The 14,930-nt window shown below is 38.1% G+C and overlaps 1 protein-coding gene across 3 annotated transcripts in view; it reads left to right on the forward strand.

The window, feature by feature from the left end:
* Tpp2 (tripeptidyl peptidase 2) overlaps positions 1-10,618 on the forward strand; it is an 81,466-nt gene extending 70,848 nt beyond the window's left edge. For 2 of the 3 annotated variants that reach the window (XM_006244852.5, NM_031137.2), the window contains 4 exons: positions 596-726; positions 5,448-5,655; positions 8,837-8,956; positions 9,728-10,618. In XM_006244852.5, the coding sequence (XP_006244914.2) occupies positions 596-726; positions 5,448-5,655; positions 8,837-8,956; positions 9,728-9,817 (549 nt within the window). In that variant the 3' untranslated portion in view covers positions 9,818-10,618. Of the gene's footprint in view, positions 1-595; positions 738-5,447; positions 5,656-8,836; positions 8,957-9,727 lie in introns of those variants that run through there. The other variant, XM_006244853.5, reaches the window with a different exon arrangement.
* The last annotated feature ends 4,312 nt before the right edge of the window (positions 10,619-14,930 follow it).

Genomic DNA, 14,930 nt, shown 5'->3' on the forward strand with positions numbered 1-14,930 from the left:
TTTATAATTCCAGATTGTCTAAGGTGGACCATAGGCCAGCTGTTGTTACTATTAAAGGAAGTAGGAACATGCCAAAATCATGAAGGTTTAGAGTGAACTAGAATAGTATATTTAAAAGAGGCCTCTCAAAATCAGTTTGACAAAAGAGAAAACAATTAAGTAATCGAGATAGTCTTTGTTTATTCTTATCTTTCTTATTTTAATGATTGTTTAGAAAGAATGTTTGGGAATGAGGATTTGGGGGATTTCTAATTCCTGCTCTTTCCTGTGACGTGGCATAAAGTAGACCTAGTTATCTCTAACGTCTTAATGGTGTGCTAGAAAGGAATTTTCCTTGTTTAAAAGAAGTCATGTTGGTAAACTTTATATAATTTGTTTTATTTTCAATTCAGAACTACAGACTTAAGTTAGATATTGTCACATCTGAGCCCGTTTTCCAGGAACACTGGAAATGGTAAAAGTCACATTAGAAGATAGCACAGAGCTCTAGGCCTACAAGGAAGTAACATAGTACCCATACAGTTTCATTTGTGAGACAGTAGAAATAAAAATGTTTTGATGCACTATTTTATACACTCCTTTATTTCCTACCCAGGAGCGGATGAAAAGACTTAATGAAATTGTTGATGCTGCCAATGCTGTTATTTCTCACATCGATCAGACCGCTCTCGCTGTTTACATTGCCATGAAGACTGACCCCAGGCCTGATGCAGCTACTATAAAAAAGTACCTGACCAGTAAATAATCTTTCTTGCATCTCATTTCTTAGTTATCTGTTTAATAATTAGGGACTAGTGGTGAAGATTTTTTTATTTCTTTTAAAACTTAGTTAGGTTCAACAGGTTTTTTTTTTATTTTCATCTCCCTCAGAAATTTCATAATTTTCTTCAGCTTTTTAAAACACAGCCCAAGAAAATAACCCATGCCCACTCTTGGGTTGGTGGTTTAGTCTGTGAGACTGTGACTCCAGGTTGGTTGACTCGGTAGGACTTCTTGTGGTGTCCTTGACACCTCCAACTTGCTCAACCCTATCCCCGCTCTTCTGAACTCCTTGTAAATTAGGTGTAGGTCTCTGCATCTGTTTCCGTCGACTGCTGGGTAAGCCCTCTCAGGAGACTCTGGAAGCATAGCAGAGTATCATTAATAATGTCAGGGCTAGGCTTTCTGCTATGGGATGGGTCTCAGGTTGGACCAGCCATTGGTCGGCCATTCCTTTAAACTCCGCTCCATCTTTGTCCCTGCACATCTTATAGGCAGGATACATTTGGGGTTGAAGGTTTTGTGGGTGGGTTGGTGTCCCCCTCCCTCCACTGGAAGTCTTGCCTGGATATAGGAGGTGACCACTATAGTCTCCATGTCCGCAGCTGGTAGGAGTCTCAGATGGGTTACCTGTATAGACTCCTCAGAGCCTCCTCATCCCAGATATCCAGGTGGTCCCAGAGATGTCCCCTATTCACTGATTACATTCTCTCTCCCATTCCCCAAATCTTCACAATGCTCCAGAGACCTGTTCCCCACCCCAGCCCCTCCTACCCAGTTCTTTTGCTTTTTCCACCTCCATGACCTATTTTATTTCCCCTTCTGAGTGAGATCCAGCCGTCTTCCTGTTTGGTGTCTTTGGGTGTGTGGATTGTAGCATGGTGGCTGTCCTGTACTTACAGCTAATGTCTGCTTATACGTCAGTACATACCGTGTTTGCCTTTATGGCTCTGGGTTACCGCCTCACTCAGGGTGATATTTTCTAGTTCCATCCATTTGTTTGCAAATTTCATGATGTAGTTTTTTTTTTTTTAATAGCTAAGTAGTATTCCATTGTATAAGTGTACCTTTTTTTATTTATATCCATTCTTCATTTGAGGGACATCTAGGTTGTTTCTTGCTATTCCAAGTAAAACTGCTATGGACAAAGTTGAGCAATTGTCCTTGTCATATGGTGGGGAGCATCCTTTGGGTATTGCCAAGGGGTTGGTATAACTGGCTCTAGAGGTAGAAATGTTCCCAATTTTCTGAGAAACTGCCGAATTGATTGCCGAAGTTGTGCAAGTTTTCACTCCCAACAGCAATGGTGGAATATTCCCCTTGCTTCACAGCCTCACCAGCATGTGCTGTCATGTCACTTGAGTTTTTAATCTTAGTTATTCTGACAGGTGTAAAATGATCTCAGAGTCATTTTGATTTCCATTTTCCTCATGATTAAGGACATTGAACATTTCTTTAAGTACTTTTCTTTGTTGAAAATTCTGTGTTTAGCTTTGTACTTTACTTTTTAAGTGGGCTGTTTGGATTTTTGATGTCTATTGTTTTTTAAGATTTTTATTTATTTATTTATTATATATGAGTACACTGTAGCTGTCTTCAGACACACCAGAAGAAGGCATTGGATCTTATTACAGATGATTGTAAGCCACCATGTGGTTGTTGGGATTTGAACTCAGGACCACTGGAAGAGCAGTCAAGTGCTCTTAACCGCTGAGCCATCTCTCCAGCCCTATTGATGTCTTAATTTCTTGAGTTTTTTGTGTATTTTTGGATAAGTTCTCTGTCAGAATTTTTTTCATTCTGTAAACTGCTGTAGTGTCTTATTGATGGTGTCCTTAGCCTTGCTAACCCTTTTCAGTTTCATGAGGTTAATTTAGTTAATTTTTTTTAGTGTCTGAGCCATTGGTGTCTGTTCACAAAATTTTCTCCTGTGCCAGTGAGTTCAAGGTAGTTCCCCACTTTCTCTTTGTATGCAGTTTTATGTTTAAGTCTTTGATCCATTTGGACTTGAGTTTTGTGCAGGAAAGTAAGTATGGTTCTATTTGCATTCTTCTACCTGCAGACATCCATTTACACCGGCAGCATTTGCTGAAGATGCTTCCTTTTTCACATTGTATGGTTTTGGCTTCTTTAAGTGTCTGTGGGTGTGAGTTTGTTTCTGGGTCTTCGTTCTGTCCCACTGATCACCCAGTCTGTTATTAGGCCACATGGTTCTTAGTACTGTTGCTGCGTAATGCGGGCTTAAATTAGGGATGGTGTGACCTCCAAAAACACTTTTGTTGTACAGTATTGTTTTAGCCATCCGGGGTTTTTGTTTTTTTCATATGAAGTTGAGACTACTCTTTCAAGGTCTCTAAAGAATTGAGTTGTCATTTCGATGGGAATTCAGTCTGTAGACTGCTTTTGGTAAGATGATCTTTTTTATTCTGTTAGTCCTGCAGATGTGTAAGCATGAGAAATTGTTCAATCTTCTGATATTTTCAACTTTTATCTTTAGAGACTTGAAGTTCTTCTCAAACGGGTCTTTCACTTGCTTGGTTAGAGTTTACATTGAGATGTTTTATATTATTTATGGCTATTGTAAAGGATGTTGTTTCCCTAATTTCTTTCTTGGTCTCTTTATCATTTGTATAAGGAAGGAGGGCTACTGATTTTTTTTTTTTTTTAAGTTAATATTGTATCAGGTCACTTTGCTGAAGGTGTTCATCAGCTAGGAGTTCTCTGGTAGAATTTTTGAGGTCCCATATGCATATTATCTTATCATCTGAGAATATTGGTACTTTGACTTCTTCCTTTCCAATTTGTACTCCATTGATGTCTTTTAGCTGTCTCATTGCTCTAACTAGAATGTCAAGAACAGAATGGCAACTTGTCTTATTCTCCATTTATTGGAACTGATTTTTAGGTTAATTTGATTTTTGACTACTGGCTTGCTGCATTTTCCACTTATTGTATTTACCTAAAAAATTGTGTTTACCTTGAACCTCTGATCTCTCCAAAACTTTTAACATGAAGAGGAGTTGGATTTTGTCAAAGCAGTCTGATAAGATGATCATTTATTTGGTTTTAATCTTTCAGTTTGTTTATATGGTAGATTACATAGATGGGTTTTTATATATTGAGCCACCCCTGCATCCTTAGGATAAAACATAATTGATCATGGTGAATGATAGTTTAGATGTGATCTTGGATTCAGTTTGCAAGGATTCAGTTTATTATTGTCCATAAGCAAAATTGGTCTGAAGCTTTCTTTCTTTGTTGGGTCTTCATGTGGTTTAGGTATCAAGAGTAACTGTGGCCTCATAGAATGAATTTGGTAGTGTTCCTTTCGTTTCTATTTTGTGTAATAGTTTGAAGAGTGTTAGTACTAGCTCGTCTTTGAAGGTCTGGTAGAGCTCTGCACTAGAACCATCTGTCCCTGGCCCTTTGTTGGTTGGGAGTTTTTTAATGACCTATTTTTTAGGGGTTATGCGACTGTTTAGATAAGTTTCCCTGATACTGATTTAACTTTGGTACATGGTATCTGTCCTGAAAATCATCCATTTGGTCTAGATTTTCTGGCCCTTTAAAGTGGGAACCCCTCTCTCTTCTACTCTTGTTATTCTTAGGTTTGGTCCTTTCATAGTGTCCCAAATTTCCTGGATGTTTTTGTACTAGAAACTTTTTACACTTGGCATTGTTTTGACTGATGTGTCAATTCTTCTGTGGTATCTTCTATGCCTACAATTCTCTCTTCCATCTCTTGTATTCTGTTAGTGATGCTTCTGTCTATAGTTCCTGTTGTCTTTCCTATGTTTTCCAGCTTCAGGGTTGCCTCCATTTGTGATTTCTTTATTGTTTTTTTTTCCATTTTTTTTTTTTTTTTTTAGGTCTTGTACTATTTTGTTCATTTCCTTCACCTGTTCGGTTGTATTTTCCTGTGTTTCATCAAGGAATTTGTTCCCTCTTTAATGGCTTCTAACTTTTTCCTGTATATCTTTAATGATTCCTCTTTAAAAGGCTCTGATCTTTCTAAGACTTGATTTAAGGTCATCCTTTGTGCTTACACTGTGTTGCTACCATATTCCTCTTGTTGGTTGTATTCGTAGCCTGATTGAGCCATCTGGTTGTCCTGGTGTTGCTTGGATGTTCCTGATGCCAACACAGCTCCTCTTGGAGGTAGCCAGAGTCATGGACCTGTAACTTCCTGGGTCCCTGCAGGCTCTTCAGGAAGACACATAGGGTCTTAGGCAAGACATTGGAGGTCAGGGTCCTGAGTGGAGCATACCTTTGTGGGCTGTACCCCAGGCAAACCAGGCTATCAGGGAATTGTTGGAGGGGTCTCCACTTTTTTTTTTCTTTTAAATGTAAAGACTTTAACCGGCCTTCTTAAAATTTGTGTGGCTGACGTAACAACTGGATAATCCTTCAACTCTGTTGCTATAGCATTCTGCTTTAACCAAGTACAATTGCTCCAACTGATTTCATCTGTATATATGATGAACCTTATGATACTTATGGATAACAATGTCTTTTGATGTGTAACACATTTTGTTACATATCATGGATGTTAATTTTGTTACACAATATAGTTGTACAAAATTTATGCATGGTAAGTTTTAGAGAAAAGAACATATGTACTTCAAATAAAATCATCCCTTGGAAAATGTTTAACTGATGTGTGAAAAAAAATTTTATTTGCTCTCCAGTGATATGGACAAGCAGAAATCTACCCTGGTAGATGCCCTCTGCAGGAAAGGATGTGCTCTGGCAGACCACCTTCTTCATGCACAGCCCCACGATGGGGCAGCAGCTGGAGATGCAGAAGCAAAAGAAGAGGAAGGAGAAAGTACCTTGGAATCTCTATCAGAAACCTATTGGGAAACTACAAAGTGGACAGATCTTTTTGACACTAAGGTAATTTACCCTTTTGCTATTGGTCTTGGTACAGCTCTGGGTAGTGAAATCTCAGGCCTTCTTGTGCTCTGTCTGCCAAAGAGGACGAAGATGAAGCTCCACTCTCAAGAAGATGCATCTTAACCTAAATACCTTGCATTCGTCCAACGTATTTTAAAGTGTTCAACAATGATTTTGAAAACAATTTTGTGGATATTCATAGCAGCCTTTTAAGACAGTAATATGATCTTCTAGAAAATTGTCCTTTTTTTTTTTTTTCTTTTCTTTTTTTCGGAGCTGGAAACCAAACCCAGGGCCTTGTGCTTGCTAGGCAAGCGTTCTACCACTGAGCTAAATCCCCAACCCCAAAATTGTCCTTTTTTATTTTCTGAAATTTTTATATTAATTTTAGGGTGAAATACTCTTATTTTGGATATTATTATTTATTTTCCTCAAAACTCTGTAACTTCTACATATCTCAGTTTTTAGCTACCACTTTTAAGCAAATGCTTGGAAAAGCAAAGTTGAAAATTTTTGAATTTGGATTTTTAAAAAATACAATTAAATCTCTTTTGTCTATTCTTGCATCAATGATTATATAACTTTTTATTAATCTTCCTTAAGAAGGAAAGGAAGGAAAAGTAGATGAGTTCTCCTCACAGAGAAAAGGTCACTGTTGTTGTCAATCATGGGTTCTCAGGATTAACTATGGTAATATTTAATTTAAAAAAACAAAACAACTAAAACTTGAAAAATTTCTTTCTGTATGGTTCCATTTCCCCCACAGACCAGTAGTGCGTGTGTAGATGGCATCAACAGTACTTAGGAAAGTAAAACAGGCAGAATTGTGCAGGGGTTAGAGATTAGGACCTGAAATTGAGTTTGATTCTTCCCTGTGCCATTTTTGTCACAGGCTACTGAACATTGTTGATTGTTTCTTACCTGAATGGTATCAGTAAATATTAAGTTAATGCAAAGCCCTTGGTGGTATTGCTGTTCATTGTTAACAGTTATTGAAGGTCTACCGTTTGCTAAATACTACTTCCTCCTGGAAAGAGAGATAGATAGCTTCTGTCTTTGAGAAGTGTAACAAGGTGATAAATACTTACAATCACCACAGTGAGATTGTTATACATACCTTATCTTCACAGTGACACTGCTGACAATGGGTAATGCACTACAGTACTGACCTGTGTACCCTGCTAATTGAACATTTTTTAATACATGTCTTGTCCATTAGAAAACAAATCAGCATAACAGGATATTTTTCTTTGAAGATGGTTACCACACTCCACAGTTCAGGCAAAACAAAGAAACAACGTGATAGAAAGAGTATGTTTATGTAAAATATGTCCTTTACAAATTAAATGATTGATGTTGGCTGTTTTTATTTCTATTCTTTGTTTTCTGTGATTATGTCAACTGGTTCAACTGGTTTATTTTGCACAGAATAATGGTTTAAATAATGGTTTAAAGTGGATTTTAATAGCTTATGACTTCTCTTTATTTACTTCCTATACTCTTCCTATACTCTTTTATGTAATTATTTGCCCTTAAAAGACATCTTTCTTAAAAAGTTTTTTCTTTTATTGGATTTTTTTTTTTTTTTTTTACATTTTAAATGTTATCCGATTTGCTGGTTTCTCTTTCAGAAACCTCCCCCGCATCCCATCCCCCCTCCCGCTGCTTCTATAAGGGTGCTGTCTCATCCACCCACCCTCCCACCTCCCTGCCTTGACATTCCCTACACTGGGGGCAACTAGCCTTCCCAGGACCAAGGGCCTCTCCTCCTATTGATGGGTGATAAGACCATCCTCTACTACATATGTGGCTGGAGCCATTGGTCCATCCCTGTGTCCCTGGGAGCTCTGGGGAGTTTGGTTGGTTAATATTGTTGTTCTTCACATGAAACTCAAGAAGGATGACCAAAATGCGAATGCTTCACTCCTTTAAAAGGGGAACAAGAATATACCTGGGAGGGAATAGGGAGGCAAAGTTTAGAACAGAGGCAGAAGGAACGCCCATTCAGAGCCTGCCCTACATGTGGCCCATACATATACAGCCACCAAACTAGATAAGATGGATGAAGCTAAGAAGTGCAGGCTGACAGGAACCGGATGTAGATCTCTCCTGAGAGACACAGCCAGAATACGGCAAATACATAGGTGAATGCCAGCAGCAAACAACTGAACTGAGAACGGAACCCCCGTTGAAGGAATCAGAGAAAGGACTGGAAGAGCTTGAAGGGGCTCGAGACCCCATATGAACAACAATGCCAACCAACCAGAGCTTCCAGGGACTAAGCCACTACCCAAAGACTATACATGGACTGACCCTGGGCTCCAACTGCATAGGTAGCAATGAATATCCTAGTAAGAGCACCAGTGGAAGGGGAAGAAGCCCTTGGTCCTGCCAAGACTGAACCCCCAGTGAACGTGATTGTTGGGGGGTGGGAGGTAATAGGGGGAGGGTGGGGAGGGGAACACCCATAAAGAAGGAGAGGGGGAGTGGCTAGGGGGATGTTGGCCCGGAAACTGGGAAAGGGAATAACAACGAAATGTAAATAAATACTCAAGTTAATAAAGATAAAAAAAAAAGAATGTTGTTCTTCCTATGAGGTTGCAAACCCCTTCAGCTCTTTTAGTCCTTTCTCTAATTCCTCCATTGGGGACCCTGTTCTCAGTTTAGTGGTTGGCTACAAGCATCTCCCTTGGATTTGTCATGCTCTGGAAGAGCCTCTCAGGAGACAGCTATATCAGGCTCCTGTCGGCATACACTTAAAAGACATCTTTTTAAATTTCCCTTGATACAACATACTCAACTTAAGCTATACTTTTAGAGACTGGTGAGATGTCTCATTCAGTAAATTGCCTGCCACAGAAATATGAGAACCCAAGTTCAATCTCTTGCACCAGTGTAAAAAAAAAAAACAAACAAAAAACAAGCACTAAGCACTATGACATGAACCGATAATTCCAGAACTGTGACATCAGTATTGGGATGATCTGTGGGCCCACCACTCTAGCCACATCAACCTTAATAAGCTGAAAAGCAATTAAGAAAGATACCTTATACTGACACATGTATGCCTACACACAAGAAAGGGTAAACTTCGGTGAAAGCCTTATTTCATTGTTAAAGCTATATCCCTTAAAATATGTGTATGCCATAAATAATCTTTTATTTTTATTTTATTTTGTAGGTTTTGACATTTGCATACAAGCATGCATTAGTAAATAAGATGTACGGGAGAGGCCTTAAGTTTGCAACCAAACTCGTAGAAGAAAAACCAACAAAAGAAAACTGGAAAAATTGTATTCAAGTAAGTAATTATACTGTATATTACTTCCATACTATGTAGTGACAAAAACACTGGGGAAAAAAAAAAAACCTGTGTTCATTATAAAACTTTTTTTATTGTGGCCAATTGTTACCATTACTAAAGCAGTATGAATTGTATAATAAATGCATTATTTATTTGTAGCCATCCAACTTTCTAAAACATTTTCACTGCTATTCAGAGACCCTTATTAACCTTGAATGTTTTCAGCAAGGGCAAAGATGAATTACTTTGTAGTTAGAAGACAATCTTTTCCTTTTTGAAGGAAGAAGTCATCCTTCTTAATGTATATTGCCTTGGTTTTAAACTGGTTGAATTTGTGGAGTTTTATCTGAGATGATTTTCACCTTTATTAATTTACCATATATTGCATATGCAAAGCAAAAATAGTTGGATCTTTCTCTATGAGTTAGCTTGAGATATGAAGGAAAGTATTTGAATGCCATCTTGTTTTCTGTCTATGTTCATCACTCAGTACAAATGGTAAGATAGTTTAAATCCTTTCGAGTCTTGATTAGGTTAAGGGAACTCTTTCTGGAGTTCCTGTTATTGTTTCTGTGTATTTGTGCTCCTGTGAAAAAGATTTGTGTTTTATTGGGAAGGGTTAGGAAGGATAGTCAGTTGGTAGATAGATTAATGAATAATAGAATGGTAGAAGGAAGATTTCTGTGCATTGTGACTTATTATTAAATTATTCTGAATTTTGGACTTGGGACCTGTCACGTTCTTTACTAATTCTTTCTTTTATTACAGCTAATGAAATTACTCGGATGGACCCATTGTGCGTCTTTTACTGAAAACTGGCTCCCCATCATGTATCCTCCTGATTATTGTGTATTCTAAAATGGGAACCAAAACGTTAAATTTCGAAACAGAAAATTTTATAGTGAACAAATATATGAACAAATGTGTGGCATTTCTAGTCTAACTAATGCATGTCTTCATCCACTATCGAATACTGATCATTAAAACTCTATGTATTTATCAGAGAACTCAATGGTGTGTGGCTTCATACATGTAATGTAGACAGACCTCTGACATCATGCTGCTTTCCTGCTGCCTCCCACACTTGGCTAGGGAGGGCAGAGCCTGCCTGCCAGCCCCAACCTGGGTGGGATGCAGCTGCTCACTGCAGGAGAGGTTTTCATCTCTTAATTTTTAACTGTAAAACGTCATCCAGTTTTTATTTTATAAATCAAAAAGGTTAAAACATGCTAAATTTTTCCAATTATATAGAGGCCTTAAAAATGCTACATTGGGTGTAGCTAAATTATTTATTTGACTAAAAATTACGAGAACATAATTTCCAGACTTCTAAAAATAAATTCAATTAATGGGTATGGTGGGGAGGTATAAATACATGGCAACTGGGAAAAGAAACGTGTTAATGTAATCTTCACTCCGGAGTCACAACAAGCAAGTTGTTTTTACAGCATCCTCAAGTACACAGCATCAGAATAAGTTAAAATTTCATGTGTTGGTGCCAGGCAGTTGAATCTATCTGGTTTTGTAAAGATATACACAGTATGTTTATAACATTGAAATCATGTAAAATACATGAATAAATGTGCAAAACAACAGGCACAGCACACCATATGCACTCTGATACCTGTTTTTTATAAATAAAAGTAAATATTGAAGCTATTCAAGATTGGTCTTAATTTTTCATAATGTTTGGGGTTAGAACACAGACTAGTTTATTACATCTATAGGCCAGAAAGTGAGGTAATTTATTTTATAATGTTTCCTATGGGTATATATTTCCAGTGCTTATCATGTGTTTAAGTCTTATATATGTTTAATCTTTTATCTTTATATCTAGTATTCCTAGATCTATAAAATAGATAGAAATTGACAATATTAAAAAAGCTATAGTTAATCTAATAGCTGTGTGTGTGTGTGTGTGTGTGTGTGTGTGTGAGAGAGAGAGAGAGAGAGAGAGAGATCTTTGTTCCTTGGTTTACTGCTATAAAAGATTTACCAGTGAATCTTGATTTTTATTTGATAAAAACATTAGAGCTTTATGAAAAACTACAAATAAGCTTTAAAATGTTTTGCATGCAGTTTCTACAGGATCTAGAGTCTAATATCCTTCTATGGATAGCTAGCTGAGTGTATGAGCTCTTGTATGTATTTTCACTTGGTCACATACAAGCACATAAGCTAGTTTTACCAGCCAGGTCTTGCCCCTTCATCTGAAGTACCTCAGGAAAGGTCAGTAAACTATGACCATTGAGCCATGTGTAAATAGTTGTATTGGTAAAGTTCTGTGGCTGGGAGAGTCAGGGTGCTACCATGTATCATTTCCTGTCTGATCATACTGTGTTTCTTGAGAATAGATGATCTCAGTTAAGCTCTACACTAGACCATATCCTCCAACCAAAAAAAAAGTAAGAGAAGAAGCATGGGTGAAGTGGTGACTGAAAGTCATTGTATCAGATGCCTACTACACTACTCACTGAAAACAACTGAAGAACTCAGGAAAGTAACTTCCTAAAGAAACAGAGCTGTAAAGTGTGCTTGGGATTACTCCCCGAGAACATTTCCAGTTATAAGCAGTTTGTCACGGGGTGTTGTACTCCTTCGTCATACCGGAACCTACATCCTATAATTACATATTCTTTACCTATGGAAAGGCCAGTCCTTTCAAAGGTAATACAAGACTCAAATCTTCCTTGTGGTACCATTGCCTTACTGACCAGAGATTGGATAATGTGGCACCTGCCTACCTACCCTTGCAGTCTAATCTGTAGGCACTCAAAAGCCCTTGAATTGACTACCATGTCCCATGAGAAAGTCAAAGTGCACTCAAGGCGCTCCTCATTCAGAAACTGCTTATTTGATTTCCTGCAGCTTTTGTGCCCTGTGTTCTGCTCTGCTTTCTCAGTCAGCCAGTGCCTGCGTCTTCATCCTCTGCGTGTAAGATGGGAGAAGCCAGCATGTAGGGAGGTGGGTAAGGGAGTGTGCCCAAAACCTCTTGAATGGAATTTCTTTTTGAAGAAAAGGAAAGTAATAATTAAGCTAGACTTGAGTTTAAACATATATGAATATTGCTCTACCAGGGAAGGTTAACAGACAACTCTCCCTGACAGAATTTCTGTCATCCTGGCCCTCTGAATCCAGAGGGAGAACTGCTCTTAGAAAGAAATGGCTACTCCTGGCCTACAAAGGTGCTGGTTTAATTTCTTCTAGAACCTTCGCTATTGTGAGAAGGTCTTGAGCAGCTGGTCATTATATGGATTATTCAGTAAGTCTTGTCCGTACAACAGTTAGTGTGTAATGACAGTTCTGCAGTGAGTGAAGTATATGCCTTCCCAGGCATGCACACCCAATGTATTCAGGAAGCAGACAGCCAGCTCTTAGCAAAAATCTGCACAGGATATAGAGGAGCTATGTAACTCCCTTTGTTTTCATGGATAAGTTTACAGATTGTTACATAGCACATATTGGCAGTAATTCCATAAGCTAACTGCCTCAAAATTCAGCTTCTAGGAGCAAATTTTGTGACTAGCTGTTTCCAAGTCTGAGTCATCAGAATGAATGATTTACAAGAACAAGAGCATATGGGACAGTATGTGGAAATAGACTAGAGGGAAAGAACAGACCTTTGGGAGTCTGGTGAGATACTATGGATGTTTTGTCATGGGGCAGTGAAATACACACACTGCTTTTATTACTAAATTATTTAAGAAAAAAATGTATTTTAGAGCCAGGTACTGGTGGCACACACCTTTAATTCCAGCACTCAGGAGGCAGAGACAGGAGAGTTCAAGGCCAGCATGGTCTAAAGAGCAATTTCCAGCACAGCCAAAACTAGACAGAAACCTCTCAAAAAAAGTTCACATCTCATACTTTGAGACAAACTGAACTTGCAGAAAAAGATTTTCCTGTAATTTTCTTCAGATGTATAACAGTGAAAAAGTAACGAGGTTTAGAGGGAAAAAAGGACTGAATGAGTTGAAATGCAATGGGGATGGGAGGCAGCAGGCTGTTCTGTGTCTGCTGTTACAGTGAGCTGTGGTTGCTATGTAATGAACTGTGGTCAAGAAACCAGGCAGTAGTTTTTCTGTCTATTCTATAGTCAATCCAGCCTTTCTAAAAGTATTCCGTCCATTTTCAGAATAGCATGGGATTTGAGTCCTGCCCTAGACCTAGAAATAAGATATATCTGTAAGTCCAAGAAGATATTTAGGAGACAGGAACCATTTGCTATAATTTTATTTCTCTACATTATATATTTCAAAGGTAGTTTAGTGCAGCTAAAAAGAAATCGGGCTCTATTTGGGAGACTTTTATTTTTTAACGTTTTTTTGAATGTTTTTATTTCATTACATTTGTTGATGTGGCATATGCACCCATACACATCAGTCAAAGAACAACCAGTGGGAGTTGATTCCCACCCATCTGTGGATTCTAGAGATTGAACTGAGGTTGTCAGGCTTGGAGGCAACCTTGTTTACCCCCTGAACTATGTCACAATCCACTAGCACACCCTGTTTTTGTTGTTTTAAACAAGTCATTTATCCATTTGTAGTCAATTTTCATTCTTACCTTGTCCCTAAACAAGCCGTGGCCTGCTTCTAATCTAACTACAATTTTGAGTTTTTTTCCAGTTTTGGACTGACAAAATGCAAAATCTCTCCAGTCTTCCTTAATGCAGTATTCTTGAGTTTAATGCACACTGTAGGCTGTGGTGAGTGACACACTATTAATACTAATACATAATTACATGACATAATACATAATGTACTCTTTCTGCCTATCTGCGTATGATGAGTATGTTTACTTTGGGGTAAATATTTTGAAACAAAATTACTGTTTATTGAACTTTTTTTTTGATGTGTGAAACTTTCCAATTGTCTTCCAACATGGCTAGGCTGATTTAAATCTTAGTTGCCAAGTGAGAGTCATGGGTTTTTTAGGTCTTTTGTTGTGGTGGTGCTTTTGGTTTTCATCCTTCTCAGTACCTAATGATATTACTTTTAAAACTCGGTAGTGGTTGTGTTATCTCTTTGTGGTTTTAATCTGCATTCCCACAATAAATAATGTGTTTATTAGACATGTATTGTTTCTTTGGGGAAGGCTCTTCCAAATTTTGCCCACTTTTTTTATCATGTTTCAGTTCTTCATGTATTTTGGTACACGAAGTGCTTTATTTTGTAGGGGTAAATCCAATTGCATGATTTTTATCTTATTTTAGGTACAGTCTCTCTTTAATCCTGATTGACGTGGAACTCACTATGTAGACCAGGCTATCTGGAGATTCCCCTATCTCTGCCTCCTAATAGAACCCCTAGTAGGTTTTTGTTTGTGTGTTTTTTTAAAGATTTCCAGAACTTTGTGAAGAATGTGTTGAATCCTGTACAATTGCATCTACAATTGTGAACTACCATATGGGTTCCGGGCCAAACAAATATCAGTCCTCTGAATAAGCAGTGAGTTCTCTTAACCACTGAGTTGTCATCTTAGCCCGGACACTTTTTATTATTTTTATTCTTTTAGAAGTTCATACAGTGTATTTGATCATATTATTTCTCCTCCATGAACACCTAGATCTTACCTACTTTCTCATCTTCATATTCTTTCTCACCTTAAACACTCTTGCGCGCGCATGCGCGCACGCGCGCGCGCGCACACACACACACACACACACACACACACACACACAATCCAGTTATGGAGTCTAGTGTGTGTTGGTCAGCTGTTAAACCCACTGTGACTCCATTGAAGAAGAGTGAGAAAGTGAGTTTCCCTTTCCCAGTAAGTAGCTGTCAGTTACAAATAGCTCCTTGTCTAGAGATAGGATTTTATTAGTCAGGTATTTATAAAACAAGCCTTCCCACCATAATCTTAAGGAGTATCCTGACACCTCTTAGCCTTTTCATTTTAGTGTAGTTAGAATCTACAGAACAAATTCATCTCACAGAAACATGTTGGGAATTTGGCAGTGACTTCC

The sequence above is a fragment of the Rattus norvegicus genome, chromosome 9, assembly GCF_036323735.1.
Source record: "Rattus norvegicus strain BN/NHsdMcwi chromosome 9, GRCr8, whole genome shotgun sequence".
In the NCBI taxonomy this organism is placed as follows: Eukaryota; Metazoa; Chordata; class Mammalia; order Rodentia; family Muridae; genus Rattus; species Rattus norvegicus.